Below are 18,328 nucleotides of genomic sequence, written 5' to 3' on the forward strand. Positions count from 1 at the left end.
CAGCTATACTGGTTAAAGCACAACTTTGTCAATATGACTTGCACCTATTCCAACACAGTTACATTAGTCAGGGATCATACCTTTTGTCAGCAGAAATTTGTAGTGTTGACCTGGCCTTAGATTTAAGCAACAATAAAAACATGCAAACACAAAGCACTAGGCACCTTTGTAACTAATTAAATATATGGTCACATAAATCACAATGATGACCACTGAATTGTGTACCGGTAATAAATTAACTCACCCATTCATGAAATCAAAGCAACAGAAAAGCACCTTTCAAGGCTTCTCCAAAAATTGGCCTCAGCTTCCCCCAAACCTTGTCATCTATATCTTAGATCTTAAAATACTTTACTGTCATAAATATAAAGGGAAGGGTAAACCCCTTTGAAATCCCTCCTGGCCAGGGGAAAGCTCCTCTCACCTGTAAAGGGTTAAGAAGCTAAAGATAACCTCGCTGGCACCTGACCAAAATGACCAATGAGGAGACAAGATACTTTCAAAAGCTGGGAGGAGGGAGAGAAACAAAGGGTCTGGGTCTGTCTGTATGCTGGTTTCTGCCAGGGATAGACCAGGAATGGAGTCTTAGAACTTTTAGTAAGTAATCTAGCTAGGTATGTGTTAGATTATGATTTCTTTAAATGGCTGAGAAAAGAATTGTGCTGAATAGAATAACTATTTCTGTCTGTGTATCTTTTTTGTAACTTAAGGTTTTGCCTAGAGGGGTTCTCTATGTTTTGGAATCTAATTACCCTGTAAGATATCTACCATCCTGATTTTACAGGGGGGATTTCTTTATTTCTATTTACTTCTATTTTTTATTAAAAGTCTTCTTGTAAAAAACTGAATGCTTTTTCATTGTTCTCAGATCCAAGGGTTTGGGTCTGTGGTCACCTATGCAAATTGGTGAGGCTTTTTATCCAACATTTCCCAGGAAAGGGGGGGTGCAAGTGTTGGGAGGATTGTTCATTGTTCTTAAGATCCAAGGGTCTGGGTCTGTAGTCACCTAGGCAAATTGGTGAGGCTTTTTACCAAACCTTGTCCAGGAAGTGGGGTGCAAGGTTTTGGGAAGTATTTTGGGGGGAAGGACGCGTCCAAACAGCTCTTCCCCAGTAACCAGTATTAGTTTGGTGGTGGTAGCGGCCATTCCAAGGATAACGGGTGTAATATTTTGTACCTTGGGGAAGTTTTGACCTAAGCTGGTAAAGATAAGCTTAGGAGGTTTTTCATGCAGGTCCCCACATCTGTACCCTAGAGTTCACAATGATGACCACTGAATTGTGTACCGGTAATAAATTAACTCACCCATTCATGAAATCAAAGCAACAGAAAAGCACCTTTCAAGGCTTCTCCAAAAATTGGCCTCAGCTTCCCCCAAACCTTGTCATCTATATCTTAGATCTTAAAATACTTTACAAAGAAGGACAAATATTTTAATCCCTGCAACAAAGAGACTAAAAAGGAGATTTGATTATCCTATTATCATACAACTGCAAATTATAATCTTGCCTACAGTTATCTGCCCATTATTATATAACTACCTACAGGTTATGCTTGATAACTTGCATTGTTCTTTGAAGGTATTACATCTCTGATAGGGAAGGGACATTAAATGGATAGATTATTGTTTAAGAAGAACTACTGCCTTCTTTTCAAAATCCAGCTGCCGTGTTTGGCTGTTGTAACTTGGACCACATGATGCTGATCTCTTTGATTTTTTTTTTTTTTAAGGTTGTGGAAAGCAGTACTCTCCAGATTTTGCACAATGGGAAGATACTGAAGCTCCTTAAAGTTGCTACTGGTGATGGTGGACAGTATTCATGCAAAGCAACTAATATAGCAGGGAGTTCTGAGAAGCTATTTAATGTAGATGTGCTAGGTTAGTACTGTGCTCTTTAAAGCTGGTAATCTGAAAAAATGGTATTTGATACTTAGTCATTACATTGCCGGGTTTTGGGTTTTTTTGGTCATGTTAAATACAGAATACAGTATCTCTCCACACAATAACATCTGACGGTGTTTGAACTTTGTCATCTTTTTGGTACCATACACAAAATGCTGCTTTCAATCTCTGAATTCTGATATAAGATATTTTATCTTAGTGTCTTGTGCATATTTTACTAATGGAACACAGATGACAGGCTAGAAAGATTTTTCTTGTGCTATATAGTCAGTTCTCCAGCACTTGTGCAGAATTGCTTTCTACGTGAAGGATCATAGGCACAATAGAAAGGTGTTATAGAACAGCAGCTGCAGCATTCACTTCACAATTAAGGTTGAAGCTTTGCTACATATACTGATTACATGGTCATCCTCAGCTCATGGCCTCCATGATCTAATCTGTTCAGTTAGTGCCATTGTCAGCAAGTCTTCCACATTTAGTCACCATGTTAGCCATGTTTCGTTCTCACTGTAACATTTCTTTTTCCAAGTTCCACCAAACATAAAAGGTGCTGACACACCAGCAGAAGTTTCAGTCACCCTCAACCAAGAGACCAGTCTGGAATGTAAAGTCAAAGGCTCTCCTTTTCCTGTCATTCAGTGGTTCAAAGATGGCAAGTAAGTACCTCCTCTTTGTCTGTGGCAAGGATGTTATGATGGGGGAGAAAGGAGATAGATGCACTCTACTATCAAGTGCTGCTTATGACTAATCAGTCAGTGGTATGCCATTGTAATCAGTTAAGACTCGTACTACTGTTATATGTTGATGTTGTGTGGTTAGCTACATCAGCTTGCTGTTTCATAGCAAAATGCCAATTTATAAGTACTGTGGCACATGCAGTATATATTTATGGTGGGTAAAACCAGACAGCACACAAACCAAGACAAACACACAGCCTCTTCTTTGAGGTCTATCCACCGAGATTATTTTAATGTTGTTCGAAGTGCAGTCACTTGTTTGCTAAAATGACTGTTTTTTTTGGTGGTGGTAGATAGTACCCAGGAGCAAATTGTTAAACGTTTTTCCAGATAGTGCCCTGTATTGCTGTGTATATATAGATTTGAGATTTTATAACTTTAGACTGCATGTCTCAGTTCTTCAGCTCTTCTTTCAAGAAAGCCCATTTAGGAGAGGAATTTTGGCAGTGCAAATATTAGCTGAAAAACAAAAGTGGTACTATAAATAGGCTGAAAAAATAACATTAACATGTCACAATGTAGTTCTTAGCCAGCGAAACCAGCTATCCTGATGTGACAGCTTGTAATTCTTTGGTGTATAGACTTCAGAGCTTTTATCTTTTAAACAGAGGCATTTTGTCATTACTAAGGGAGTCGTTATGGTCTAATAATTAGAGAAGGGGACTGGGAATCAGGAGATCTTAGCCTATGTCTGGCTCTGCCACTGACATACTGTGTGACATTTGTCAAAACTTAAGTATTTTGTGCCTTGGTTTCTTCTGTAAAATGGGAATAATAATAATGATCATTAACTACCATTGTATAGCAATTTTAGCTCTTTGCATGAAAAATTCTGTTCTAGTGCTAAATACGAATTAATATTTTATTGCAGTTATTTTTATTCAAATATTCTTTATTACTATTAGAAGGGTTTAAAAAAAAACTATTTTAACACATACTTGTGGGGATAGGGAGTACAGTGCCAGGAAATGAAATAAACTTTTCTCCAGGCCCCTTTTTTTGGGAGATCCTAATATCGAGCTTCTGGACAAAGGACAAGTTCTGCGCATAAAGAGTGCTCGAAGACTCGACAAAGGACGCTATCAGTGCAGTGTGACCAATGCTGCTGGCAAACAAGTCAAGGAGGTCAAGCTGATCATCCATGGTAAATTAAAAGACTTTTCTAGGATTAGGCATTCTTTTGTTTTGTCCAATAAAATAGCTTTCTGTTTTGCAGGGAAACAATATGCAGATTAAGGCCTGATCCTGCAAAGAACTGCATATGCTTAATTTTACATTTATCTGTCATCCCATTGACCTCCATGGAACTCCCTAGATGTGTGAAGTTAAGCATGTGCATAAATTTTTGCAGGAATGGGGCCTAAGACAGCTTAAGGTATATTTTCTTGTTTTTTTTTAGCTATTGAAAATGTTTTGGAGCAGTTTCATAAACCTGTAGTCTCTCAGTTCTTTATTAAAAATTAATATCAATTAAAATATTAGCATCTAGTTCAGTGGTTCTTAAACTTGTTCCACCACTTGTGTAGGGAAGGCCCCTGCCGGTCTCTTTACCTGCCGCGTCCACAGGTTCAGCCGATCGCTGCTCCCAGTGGCCACGGTTCGCTGCTCCCAGTGGCCACGGTTCGCTGCTCCCAGTGGCCACGGTTCGCTGCTCCCAGTGGCCACGGTTCGCTGCTCCCAGTGGCCACGGTTCGCTGCTCCCAGTGGCCACGGTTCGCTGCTCCCAGTGGCCACGGTTCGCTGCTCCCAGTGGCCACGGTTCGCTGCTCCCAGTGGCCACGGTTCGCTGCTCCAGGCGTACTGGTCCACGCCGCTTCCAGCAGCTCCCATTGGCTGTACAAATTTGCTGTAATGGAGACTCTAGCAATAAGGTTTTAATGCTGTTGTTTTGTCTTTTTAAATAGTCCCACCTATGATTAAAGGAGGAAATGTTACTACTGAGATATCCACGCTGCTCAATAGCTTAATAAAGCTGGAATGTGAAACCAGGGGAATTCCAGCCCCTGCCATTACATGGTATAAAGATGGACACCTGATTATTTCTAGTTCACAAGCTCTTTATGTGGACAGGGGGCAGTTCCTTCAGATTCCTCGGGCTCAAGTCTCGGATTCTGCTAAGTATACCTGCCTGGTGACCAACATTGCTGGCACTGCTGAAAAAATATATCAAGTGGATGTCTATGGTAAAGAGAAAGTTTATTTAACATGCTTGTTCACCATTTGTTCTGGCTTATAAAGCATGCTTATTCAACTCTCTAGCTGTGCTCTCAGAGATAGGTTGTGTAGTGCTTCCTGAAGGTCTGAAGTATCCTCTCACTTAGAGTTGGTTGCTGAAGTTAAGGTTTGGCACACATTAGCAAGGCAGCATGGGAAAGCTTGCACTGTCACAGCCTGCGTTATATCTAATATAATTTATGCAGCTATGAAGAAGGCTTCTGTCTTGAGGGCTGTCAGTTGGTACCTTTTGTAAGTAGGAAATATTAAAATTACTTTCTCCCCACAAATCCCTTCATTCTCTCCCCACCCCATTCCCCCCTGCTGTCATCTTAAGTTTCCTGAACGTCACGTCTGGAGTGGCTCATGACCATGAATGCCAACCTCCAGGCAGACTGTCTAGAAGCAGGGCAAAACCCCCAAACTTTTTTTATTCTCTATAATTAAATTTCACCAGTAACAAGTGTGGACTCCTAAAACACTATTATAGTCTTACCAGTGAATTTCTGACAGTCGCCTTGGGCATTCCAGTCTATCTTGCCACCCAGACAAACTAGACTTTCTGGTAGATGGTTGCTTTGCACCAAAAATCACAATAATATTCCGGTTTCAGAGTGGTAGCCGTGTTAGTCTGTATCAGCAAAAATAATAATAATAATAATATTCAGGTTACTTCCAGGTCCAAAGGACCAGCCATTTACTCCCAGGTCAACTGTACTCAGATCTCAAACTGAAGACCATGCTTGTAGCCAATCCTGTAACAAACTAACTAAAGAGTTATTAACTAGGAAAAAGAAATGAGAGTTATTTACAAAGTTAAAGCACATAACAGATGAGTTACAGTCAGGTTTAAAAATGTAATAGAAATTTCTATAGTAAGCAAACTTTGTATATCCTTTAGGGCTAACCCAGGCAAAACAACTGAGGACTTGCATATGCTTAGACATCCTTGCCCCTCAGAGTTCAGACAGCATAGTAATAATGAATTTTCCTTAAAAGACATTTTTATTCCCTTCCCTCCACATTCCAGCTTTAATGGGACAAGGGTTTAGGCATGTATCCTCTTCAGGGTTGTGGGAAAAGCAACCAATACGTTCGTCATCCACAATGGTTTGTCTGATGTCTGTAGACCTTCTTTTGTTGGGGAAGACATCGCTACAAGAAGTGTTAACTGGTATTTCACACTTGATAATGCTTCTCTCCTGACTGCATGGGATTTACGGTCTTAGGTCTTGTCTACACTGGCAAGTTTCTGCGCAGTAAAGCAGCTTTCTGCACTGTAACTCCTGAGGTGTACACACTGCCAAGCCACTTAGGGTGCAGAAACTGTGCAGTTGCAACTCTGTAAAAAAACAAAAACCCCACCCCAACGAGAGGTGTACTGCTTTCTGCGCTGAGGCTACAGCGCTGCAGTGCCAATATAAACACCCCTGTAGATTACAGCACTGCAGTTGACCTCCAGGAGGTGTCCCACATGCCTGTTCTCACCTTTCTGGTCATTGGTTTGAACTCTACTGCCCTGCCCTCAGGTGACCAACCGTGAGTCCCATCCCTTAAATTCCCTGGGAATTTTGAAAGTCCCCTTCCTGTTTGCTCAGTGATGCATGCAGTGGTCTCAGCTCATCTTTCCAGGTGACCATGTTTGCTCCATGCACCACATGATCCCCCGCTTGGAGCAATGCCTAGCTGCTGGACCTCATCAGCATTTGGGGAGAGGAGGCTGTCCAGTCCCAGCTGCTCTCCAGCCATAGGAATTATGATACCTATGGACAGATTTCACAATGCCATGACCAGGACCACTGCAGTGCAGGGTCAAAGTGAAGGAGCTGCAGAATGCCTACCACAAGGTGCAGGAGGCAAACTGCCACTCCAGTGCTGCGCCCACGAGCTGCCGGTTTTACAAAGAGCTGGACACGATACTCAATGGTGACCCCACCTCCACAGCGAAGGTCACTGTGGATACTTTGGTGGCTCATGTGCCAGTCGAGAGTGGACCGAGCCAGGAAGAGGAAATCTTGGATGATGATGTGGAGGGGGAGAGGGACCCAGAGGCAGAGAGTGACTCGGAGGTCAGAGATGCATGCAGCCAGGAGCTCTTTTCTACCCCAGAGGAGGCTAGCCAGTCACAGCTGTCTGATGTTGGCAAAGTGCAAACAGGAGAGGAGGTCCCTGGTAAGTGGCTTTGATTTTGGGAATAGCTGAAGCGAGTTGTTGGGGGCAGGAGGGTTGCAGAAAGCAGGTTTGTGTCTTTATGATGCGCGTACCACCACATGCCTATTCTGAGTGGCGGAACAGAGTGTTCATTGACTCCCCCACTTCATGGGAATTTGCCTTAGAGATCTCCGTGAAACTCTCATGGAGATACTGGGTAATCTGCTGCCACAGGTACTTTGGCAGAGCTGCTTTGTTTCTTGCCCCATTAATGGTAACTTTCCTGCGCCACTCTGCCATCACTTGTGGGGAGGACCGTTACTGTACACAGGTGAGCCGCGTAAGGGCCAGGGTGGAAGCCACAGTCTTGGAGAAGACCCTTCCTTGATTCCTGCTCACCCTCAGTAGTGAAATCTTCCATAATGAACATAGCCTGTGGAAAATGTGGGGACAGGAATGATTATAAGGCACCCCCCTACAGTGCTGGTTCTCCCCAAGAGCCACGTGCCCAGTGTACAGTACAGTCCTGGAACACTGATTTCCCTTGCCTCTGCAGTTACTCACCATTTTGAGGGTCTTGTGGCTCATGTGTGCTTGCCTGGGATCAACCAGTTAGTGACAGGAATCTGAATAGTGGCTGTGTTTTAAATCACTGAATCAGTGATCTGTGTTGCAAACAATACTGCTTCTGTAAAATGTTGCATTTTGGCTTCACAGATATGACCTTGGGAGCCCAGCCCCCCTCTTTGTTATCGCCAGCCGAACGGCTGCTCAGAATTAGAAAGTGGCCACAAAGAACTAATGAGGACTTTCGGCGTGATGTCATGATGCACTCCTCTGTCGAAAAACAAGAATTAAAGGAGTGGCGGGACATCAAGAAGAAGGACCGAAAGGAGAACACAGCACGCCAAAATGAAGCCGTGGACTGGCTCTGAAACATGATGGAGTGCCAAGCGGACATGCTCCAGGCGCTACTAGCACTGCAAACCGAGCAGCTCCGCGCCCGCCCTCCCCTACAGCCGCTGTCACAAAACTCTTTCCCATGCGCCCCCCCCAGACACCGCCAACACACTCTTATCAACCTCCTGGCTCCAGCCTGTACCCGCTGCATTCTACTCCTGCCCTGTCACATTCCAGCCCTACAGACTCCCAGTACCCACTGCACTCAACACCCTCCCTCTGCAGTTTGGCCCTGCTGAAGTACAGTACCCGCTGCATTGGACTCCAAAGGAGAAGGTTGCATATGATACCTGGACATACACAAAACTTTAACCGTCCCAGGACCCCACCTCCTCCTCGGACCCTCCCTTCCCCCATTCCCCGTAGTGCTGACGTGTTTTTTTTTGTTTGTCTCTCTCCTTGGGTTGTTTTTTAATAAAAGAATTGTTTTGGTTTGAAAGCAATCTTTATTCCATTAATTGAAAGCAAACAGAGCCCTGCAAAGCAACAGGCAATTTTCTTAAATCTTCACAGTGCATCACTGTTCAATCACTGTTCAAGTTCAGCTTCTAGGCACTGAGCCTCAGTGGTCCAGCCCTGAGTGAAGTTTTCACCCTTCCCTTCACAAATATTATGGTGTGTACAGCACGCGGTTATAAGCATAGGAATATTGTCATCGGCCTAGTACAGCGGGCTTTTAAACGGCCAAAAGCACACTCCACAGTCATTCTGCATTTTCTCAGCCTGTTGTTGAACTGCTCCTTGCTGCTGTCAAGATTCCCCATGTCTGGCTTCCTAAGCCACGGCATTAATGGGTAGGCAGCGTCTCTCAGGATCACGATGGGCATTTCGACTTCCCCTACGGTGATCCTCTGATTCAGGAAGAAAGTCCCTGCAGATTCCTGAATAGGCCAGTGTTCCAAAAAATGCATGCGCCATGCATCTTTCCAAACCAGCCTGCGTTACTGTCCGTGAAATGCCCACGGTGATCCACAAGCTCCTGGAGAACCATAGAGAAATACCCCTTCTGATTAATATACTCAGTGGCTAGGTGGTCTGGTGCCAGAATTGGGACAGGACCCAGGATGCCCCATGACGCTTTCCGCCTTCCCACAATTCTTAGCAGCAGAAGAGGAAAAGATGCTCTGTGGGGTAGCTGCCCAGAGTGCACTGCTCCAAATACTGCTGCAAGTGCCACAAATATGAACATGCAATTGCACGGGCAGCTGACAGTGTGAACACACAACAGTGGTTCCTTCAGTACTCTCTGAGTGGTGATGTAACTGCTGGCAATGGAACTCTGCCAGTGTAGACATACCCTTAGCAAACATTTTTATAGTTACAGAGCAAACATTTAGACGTTTCCTTATAACACTGGATACAAATATTATAAGTTGGGTTCATACATTCAGCAGCCTACAAGCATTCCATAAAGTCAAAACACATTCTTATAACTCTAATAACTGTTTTAACTATACTAACACACAGATATGCCAGACTGGTTGCCAGCTATGTATTTGTTAGTATTCAGTGAGGCCTGGGGCCTTGGCATGAGCTGGCATCCGTTAACTGTTCTTTATACGTACTTTGTCTTAGCCTCTTCTGACAAAAGATTTCTCACATAAAATAATACATAATATAAAATTAGGTAGAGCCAGAAGGGTTGGGAGGAACTGACCCATTTGCTGTTAATACATTTTCTGGCTGCAAAGTTAATCACTTGAAATATATATTTTTTTCCCCTTCTCTAGTTCCTCCGGTTATTGAGGGTGGCTCTGACACAATCCAGAACAAGCAGGTGGTTGCTGGCAATTCACTGACATTGGAGTGTAAAGCTGCTGGCAACCCCCCTCCTCTCCTTACCTGGTTAAAAGATGGAGTGCCTGTGAAAGCAAGTGATAACCTCCACATTGTGTCTGGTGGGAAGAAACTGGAGATCTTGAATGCTGTAGAGGCCGATCATGGCCAGTACGTATGTGTGGCCACCAGCATAGCAGGAGAAAAAGAAATCAAATATGATGTTGAAATCTTAGGTGCGTGAGCAGCAGAACAATTTATTTACAGAACTTGCAACAGAATTAAACCTGTATTTATTTTTGCTGGTGTCACAAAGCTGCAGTTCAGTGGGTCAAGCGTCACATTTAATTAAGCTCAGCCATTGCACATTTTCTCTGCCAAGTTTGACAGGCCTGTGGGCGGCTGCTTTCAGACTACTTCTGGGACAGTTTTCATGAGGGAGATTGTAAACATCACTTGGAAGGACACACAAACGTCTTCCAAATGTGCCTTAAGATCAGGGACAGGAGAAAAATCATAGCTGCAAAATAAATAAATAAAATAATATCAAGGGGTTCTTTGATTTTTAGGCTGCCTGTACATTTTTGTCTACATTATACAAATCCGAAACTTTCCTTTGAAAAATGTTTCTCTTTCCGTTGAAACCTTCACTCCAATCTAGATCTGAACATTGCCTCGTTGGCCCATCTCTATATATGAGTCATGCAAATGCTAGTCATGAAATAGCAACTTCCAGCATAGTAAGGCTGCTTATATTGTAGGTACTACTATTCTTTAAGGGCTTGCATTGAGACACACCACCACAGGGGAGCACTGGGGGCCCACAGGCTTGCAGATGCAGTATGCCCAGCATACTGTCCCCTGCATGGCTTTGCTGGTCTGTGAATGAGGTGGGGACAGAAGACCCTGCCTCCTTCCCATCTTCCCACTCCCTTGGAGTGCCATGATCCCCAAAGGATCAGATGGGCCATGTGAAAGGGGGGTGGGGAAGGCTCTTAGTTTCCTTTCTCCATGCATAGAGGGAGTAGGGGGAATCTGGCCCTAGATAAATAAAGTGCCACACAAGAGCAATAAAAATTATAGAACAGATGACGCCATCTGTTTGGTGCCCTTTATTGCAAGGGTACAACTCTGTACATTGAACCCAATTTAATACCCAGTCCCAATGTGAGGTGAGTGCTAAGATATATATTTTACAATTTGTGGTTCTTTTTGACACTTTTCCTGATGTTTAAATGTTTCTTCTGGTGCGTTTTTATCACTTTACAGTCCCACCACTTGTGGAAGGGGGAGAGGAACCTTCAAACTATATTGTGATCCTTCATAGCCCCCTGGAGCTGGATTGTCCGGCAACGGGAACCCCTCCACCGACTATCATGTAAGGCGGTTGGTATGTCAGTTATAAATTCCACAACTTGCTTAGTTGGGCTTGGAAGTAATCGTTATGCACTGACCATACCATTTAATCATAGACTAAAATACAGTGGGTTAAATCTTGGCCTCGTTGAAGCCAATGGCAAAACTCTGACTTCACAATTTTGCCCCCCCTCCCCCTTTTTTTTTTAAAGTAGCCTTGTTGGTATACCAAAGTAAATATTTCAGAGACCACTCTGGATTAAAAAGAAGTGGCAGAACTCTACTAATGACCCTTTCCCTCTCCTCTGGTAACTATGGTCTCTCTTGCATGGAATCTTTCACTTCAGTCCCCTCCCCTCTTCTTTGGTGGCAGCTGTCCTTTCTGCCTCTCCCAGTGCCTGCCTCCTTCCTTTCCCCTTCTCTGGTGTCTGCTTCCATATTTCCTGATAGCTCGCTTCAAGCCCTCACTTATCTCTGGGAGCCCGAAAGAAGCAGAAATCTATGTAATATCTCCAGGCTTCCTTGAAAAATAGATCTAGTTGTACTTTGACTTCCCATTTCTAGTTAATAGAAACATGTCTCTGGACTGTCACCCACTTTAAAAAAATAAGCATCTTAAGATTTTGCTTTTCTCATGCTAGGTGGTTGAAAGATGGCCAGCCAGTTGAAGAGGGAGATGGATATAAGATCTTACTAAATGGACGCAAACTTCTCATCTCCCGTGCTCAAGTGTCAGACACAGGCCACTATAAGTGTGTGGCAACAAACAAGGCAGGAGACCATGAAAGGAAATTGGATATTACTGTGCATGGTATGTTACACAAGGGAGGAAAAGAGCAGCAGACTGACTTTATGTTAAAATGATGTTGCATACCTTCATTAGCAAGAAGGTATTGTAGTTCTATACAGAACTGTAAAATTTGTAGCAATGCGGTGATAAACTGGAGACAGTGAGTAGAATTGTAATAATCAAAGCCATTTGCATTGGAGAGATTCTGTAGGTTGCACATTAATACTTTCAAGAAGTGATTTATCTTTGTGTTGTGTCTTGCAGTTCCTCCAACAATCAAATCCACTGGTCCTTCTGAGAGAGCTGTGGTGGTATACAAACCCATGACACTGCAATGCATAGCCAATGGTATTCCCAGCCCTTCTATTATGTGGCTAAAAGATGGCCAGCCAGTAAACACAGCCAGAGGAAATATACGAGTAAGCACAATGCTTTTGTGGCATCCAAAATTTGAAAGATAGTTACACAAAAGTGCTAACACTCACCCCCATTAGTTTTCCTCTCCTTTTTTATTTCTCACGTGATACAATGAAGATGCTAAAGATCCACCCTGGAAGTTGATGGGAGTTTTGTCTGAGTAAGGAATTTGGGATTTCACTCAGTGTTCTGTTGTGTGAATCCCTTTAGAAATCCATATGCTGTGTTTGCCAGAAGTCTAGTCTGTAGATACAATGTTCACACCTCTCAGCTGTGCCTAATTCTCCAGGGGTGGTCTTCTTTCCAACTGGAATAGCTACTGGGGGTAGCACCACCCATTTGCTGACTGGGAAGCAGGATGATGTAAATTTCTGTCTAAGCACCACCTCTGTGTCAATTTGGCACCTAAATCTTCTACTCTCCTTGGACTGTGGGATTCTGAGTGTTTGGAGACAGCCCTTCACATTGGAGAGGTTTGTGTGGCTCTCCCAGAGGCTTGATCTTGTGCAAATCCATGCCTCTCCTTGTAACTCCTTGGCACCACAGTGCTTTCCAGGAATGGGGCTTGAAGCTGCTTTGATCTATGCTAGACTGGAATGGCTTCTGGCATCCTGCCGGCAGTCCTATGCAGTAGCAGCCTTCTCTGCCTGCAGCCACGGCTTCACAGTGTTTGCCTGTCCCTTTGCCATCCAGATCTCTTCACAGCTGTATCAGCTAATGAGTCATCACAGCCCTGTGGCTCAGGGTCTCTCTAACCTTCCAGACTAGGCCTCCTGTGTGAATGTAAGCCCCAGTCTGAAAAGAAGATGAGACATTGTATATAGTGTAAATTTGTACCTTATCATTCATCTCAGTGGTTATGTGTGGAGTCATAATGCAAAACTATTCTCTGCTTTCTGTTTTGGGGCAGCTGGAGTCTTCAGGCCGCATTCTGCAAATTGCCAAGGCCCTCCTGGAAGATGCTGGTAGATACACCTGCGTGGCAACAAATGCTGCAGGAGAAGCCCAGCAGCACATTCGGCTTCATGTGCATGGTAATGATGTTTCAGCGTGTTATTAAAAAAAACTGCCTTAAAATTGCCACTTTTTAGCTTCTAACATGTCCATTCACTTCTTCTATTTTGAGCACATTCAGGAAGGCTATGTTAGCTTCCCACACTTGCATTATCTGCAGAGATGTGTCTCTCCATTTTCCTCCTTTCCTGGTCACTCTGCTTTTGTCTGAACTCATTATTGTCTCTCCAAGAAGTTCAGGGGAGAAACAAGGCCTTTGCATCAGCTGATACCAAATATCACAGGAATGAGCACCTCTCTCCAGTAAACAGTGTGTCATCCTCTTTTACACACTACTGCTGAGTTGAGAGAAGTTTCCAAGACATTAGGAGGTAAACTCGGTGTTCCTGAGCCAGGAAACAAGGTACCACTATTGGCATTACTGATCGGACCCAAATCTTGTGAGAACAAGTGTTCTTTGCAAGTTTCTGCAGAAACATTTTTCCCCATATGTTAGGATCCTTTATTCTTTCAAACTTCTGGAGGGGATTTTTAATTTCCAGATGAACCAATACAGAAGGGAGTAAGGAAAGTTCAGGAGTTATTTGCATGTAAATTTGATAAATGTTTGACCATGCTTTATATATTTGAACCTCAGAGCTTCAAAACTACTGTCCAGGCCCAGAGCCAACTTCCTTTGAAGTCATGTGGTGTCTTTCTAGTGACTTCAGTGGGAGTTGGATTGGAACCCCTCTGTGGCCAAAAGGTGGATGTGGTGGTTTTTCTGTGATTTCTATTGTATCTGTTTGATTTGTGAATATGCAAGTGTGTTACATTAAATGGAAGATTGCAACACCTACCTGCATCAGGATGGGAATGAGGAACCTTGCTCCTCCTGTATTCCTAAAGCCATATTTGATGTATCCAGCTGATTTTGTCCTAAGACTGACTCACACTAGTTTGTCTTTTTCTTCTACTCTTCCTGTCAGCAGTGCTGTGTGTCAGTGCCTTGTGTGTCTGCCAGAGGGAGACCAGATGTCCCGATTTTATAGGGACAGTCCCAATATTTGGGGCTTTTTCTTATATAGGCTCCTATTTCCCCCCACCCTGTCCCAATTTTTCACACTTGCTATATGGTCACCCTAGTCTGCCACCTTCTAGAACATATGTGGGCTAGGTAAAGTAAAGTGCCTTTCCTTATTAAAGCTCTCTGCAGCATTCAGTTCGATGTAGCCATTTTAAAGTGTAAACTGAGTATGATTAAAAAGCTTGACATGTTAGAAAAGTGACTTTTGAAAACTGGCCCCTTCCTACCCCACTCAAGCTGTGTGTATCTTGAGTCAAATACCCCTACTTTACTGGCAAAAAGAAGTTTTTATTCCCGTTAATGCTGAAGAGCCTGTACAACTAGAGAACTGTCCAACTGCAGATGGGAGCTCATCTGGGGAGAGCCTACAAAAAGGAGGTGTGGGATATTCCCCAGACATTCAGCAGTAAATAAGCATGGTATCTCAGTATACAAAGTGCTCTGTGCACAGATGTTCTGCCAACTGTGTGACTAACTGATTTAAACCATAATTTTTCTGCCCTTTTTCAGAACCACCCAGTGTGGAGCATGCAGGAAAGATGTTAAATGAAACCGTGGTGGTGAGTAACCCAATCCACCTTGAGTGCAAAGCATCTGGGAATCCTTTGCCAGGTATGTATGTTAAAACGAGTCTGTTAACAGGTTATTCATTTTTAAAGGCTCCTGATGATAACTGAGATTCTTAATGTGAACATAAATCTGTAGTATTTAAACTAGTGAAATCAATAGTACAGTGAATATATAATGGGAAGCTCCAATAAATTTCAGTGATGTACAGTAGATGAAATTTAAAGTTAAAGTAGTAAGGATTCAGTGATCCCCACTGTTTCCCATTCAAATGAATGAGAAATGTGGATAAATTGTCCTCTCATAACTCTACCACCGGCCATGTCCACAGTAAATAACAATGTTAGCAGATGTTATTGTACACTACATGCTTCTGTGAAAAAATAGAGAAAAACAAATCCACTCACCTAATCTTATCAGGTTAATACTGCATAGTGTGGGTCAAATTTACAAAACCCAGTGTAATGAGTATGCCTGCAAAAATGGGCCAACACTGAGGACCCCATCCAAAAACACACTATTCCACCGGGTCTTTCCATACTCTTCCATGGACTTTGCATCTGGCCCCTCGTGCACATGGAAAACCTCAACGTTTATTTCCTGATTGGCCTGTTGAGGTGGTGGTAGGTTATGCATATGTTTTTGGAACTGCATCTTCAATGCTGGCCTTTGAAAATTTGGCCTTTTTATATCTAGTCATAATTTAATTCACATTTATTCTTATTGTGCTAAATCCTTCTGTAACGATGCTGCCTTGGGTGGGACACATCTGAGAGTATCAATTCAGGACAAATTGCTTAGAGCAGAGCAGTTACAGCCCAAGGCTGGGGTTCCTTTGCACACCAGGCAAACCAAACCAGCCAAACAGAGAAGACTTCGGTTTTACCCCACTGGCTATCCAGAAGTCCTACAAGCAATTCCCTTAGACATTCCAGTTTCCCAGTATCACCACCAGTGCCACTCGTTATGGGGACAAATGGTTATGAAAACCAAAACCCCAGTAAAAGAAAAAGGTTCTTCCGATCCCAAAGGACCAAGCCCCAGACCCACGTCAATATACAAGTCAGATTTTACCCACAAAGCACTCTGTTGCCAGTCCTTTAGAATCTAAAATCTAAAGGTTTATTCATAAATGGAGAAAGATATAGATGAAAGCTAGAATTGGTTAAATGGAATCAATTACATACAGTAATGGCAAGGTTCTTGGTTCAGGCATGTAGCAGTGATGGAATAAACTGCAGGTTCAAATCAAGTCTCTGGAGTACATCCACAGCTGGGATGGGTCATTCAGTCCTTTGTTCAGAGTTTCAGTTTGTAGCAAAGTCCCTCCAGAGGTCAGAAGCAGGACTGAAGACAAACTCTTTGTTCCTACTGTGGAAAATTACAGCAGCAAGATGCAGCTTGGAGTCACATGGCAAGTCACATGTCCATGCATGACTCAGTTTGCAGGCTGATGCCATTGTTTACATGTTGGTTGGAACGTTCCCAGGAAAGCTCAGATGTGGATTTGGCATCTCCCAAAGTCCATTGTCAGTTAAGTGTTTCTTGACTGGGCACTTACTGAGAATAATCCCTTCTCAAGAAGCGGACCAAATGCTTCACTGAGGCTACTAAGAATCAAACACATTAAGTAAATAGCCAATATTAATAACTTCAACTACAAAAAAGATACACACATATAGACAGCATAATCATAACCAGCTCATCATAACCTTTCCATAGATACCTTACTGGATCTCCTTTGTACAAGATTTGGTACAACTATAGGACCTTGGTTGCAGCAGTGATCTATACAGTCACAATTCATGTCAATAACCTTCCTCATTATATTTCCTAGTCAAATGCTCATTGACTCCAATGGGAATTTGCCTGAGTAAGGACCTCAATATTTGGCTCATAATTAGGACAGATGCATGCCTTCAGATAAAATAATCTTTACCTAAAACTTGGGCTGAAACAAACCTGAAAGACAAGCTCAAGAAGCTGGATTTCAAACACCCTATTGTTTGAATGTTTTCAGATCCAGGATTTTGGTTTGGATCCTTTCCCACTTTGAACCTCTTTTAAGGTTTGAGAAGTGTGCATTTTTTCCTTTCTGTAATCTGTATGTCTGAGAACTTCCTGCTCGTGCCAGGAAGTGAAAGAACTACAATAATGTGAGAGAGGTTGTTCTTGTAGCATTTGCTGCCCAGTTAAACTCAGGAAATTCTGAAATTCTGCAAGAGGGCTTATTTTTATTTAGTTTATAGCCCAGTTTCCAGAAAAAAGATTTGACTAAAGTTCAAATGAGCATCCAAACTGAACTTTTGTACCTTTTGGATCTGATTTTTCCAGTGCCTGTCATCCTTGTGTAGTCATTTACACCTGTAGAAAGTTAGATGTAACATATCAACAGTTCCAAAGGGTAGCATTGTACGCCCACTTGGCATGCATTCATTTTTCCTCAGCACTGTTTCTTCAAACCTAGTGACGATTATTTTTTTAAAAGGTTAGAGTCATAGAATTCTGCCAGCTCTTCTACTTATGATATACTGCCAGGTGTTACAAACTGTCTAGAAAGAATAATTTTCAGTGCAGAGCAAAAATTTCACTTTGATCAACTTAAACCCCGCCCCCCCCCACCAAACAACCTAAAACAAAAACAACCCTTCCCCCCTACAAAAAAAAAACCCAACGAACAATCGAGTGTATCACTATTTAGATTAGGGAATAGAAGCACCAAGGAAAATCTCACTCCCTTCTTCCTGGAGTAAAAGGCAGAGCATTTAGCCCAATTACTGTGCTGGGTTTTCAACTCTGTATAACCCTGTGAAGGAGCATCAAAGGTTCTTGAAATACAAAAAATGTTTAATTGCTACACTGTTGTGCTAGAATGCTACTTTACCATATCTCACCATAATTATGAATCCCAAACTCCTGTTCAGTTCCATGAGAATTCTTTGTGCTAAATGATGGCAGGATATGGCCTTGAAAAGCAACAACAACAGATCTCCTTGTTTGAGGTGACTGAAAAAAATAGGGTGTTGCTTGCAGTCACACTACCTTGTGTTGTGATTAGCATGCAGTTCTCACAAGTTAATCAGAGTCAAGCCAATGTATTTCTTGGATAGGAGACCTCCATAGAAAACATAGGTATTGTAAGAAGTGATTCAATATGTAAAAGTTTCATCTGAGGAAGCATGGACCCAGTGTCCCAGCAAGGTGTTAGTGAGACCTGAGCTGATGGAAGGGCCATCATGTGACTGAGATGCAAAATAAAGGTCCTCAACAGTTATGGTCTATTATAATCCCAAAACACTCTAATTCCACCACCCAAGTCGAATTCCTGTTAGGCTTACTGTATTCTGCCTCTGTAAGCATCCACACAAGTTTCAGTT

General features: G+C 42.8%; 1 protein-coding gene across 3 annotated transcripts in view; it reads left to right on the top strand.

Moving 5' to 3' along the window:
- The window catches only part of HMCN1 (hemicentin 1), a 323,571-nt gene that overhangs the window by 179,327 nt on the left and 125,916 nt on the right, over window positions 1-18,328 (top strand). For all 3 annotated transcript variants that reach the window (XM_048860591.2, XM_048860590.2, XM_075131536.1), the window contains 10 exons: window positions 1,732-1,879; window positions 2,433-2,559; window positions 3,630-3,784; window positions 4,545-4,823; window positions 9,696-9,977; window positions 11,011-11,119; window positions 11,739-11,908; window positions 12,152-12,306; window positions 13,215-13,338; window positions 14,895-14,996. In XM_048860591.2, the coding sequence (XP_048716548.2) occupies window positions 1,732-1,879; window positions 2,433-2,559; window positions 3,630-3,784; window positions 4,545-4,823; window positions 9,696-9,977; window positions 11,011-11,119; window positions 11,739-11,908; window positions 12,152-12,306; window positions 13,215-13,338; window positions 14,895-14,996 (1,651 nt within the window). The remainder of the gene's footprint in view (window positions 1-1,731; window positions 1,880-2,432; window positions 2,560-3,629; window positions 3,785-4,544; window positions 4,824-9,695; window positions 9,978-11,010; window positions 11,120-11,738; window positions 11,909-12,151; window positions 12,307-13,214; window positions 13,339-14,894; window positions 14,997-18,328) is intronic.

This window comes from Caretta caretta, chromosome 8 (assembly GCF_965140235.1).
Source record: "Caretta caretta isolate rCarCar2 chromosome 8, rCarCar1.hap1, whole genome shotgun sequence".
Classification (NCBI taxonomy): domain Eukaryota; kingdom Metazoa; phylum Chordata; order Testudines; family Cheloniidae; genus Caretta; species Caretta caretta.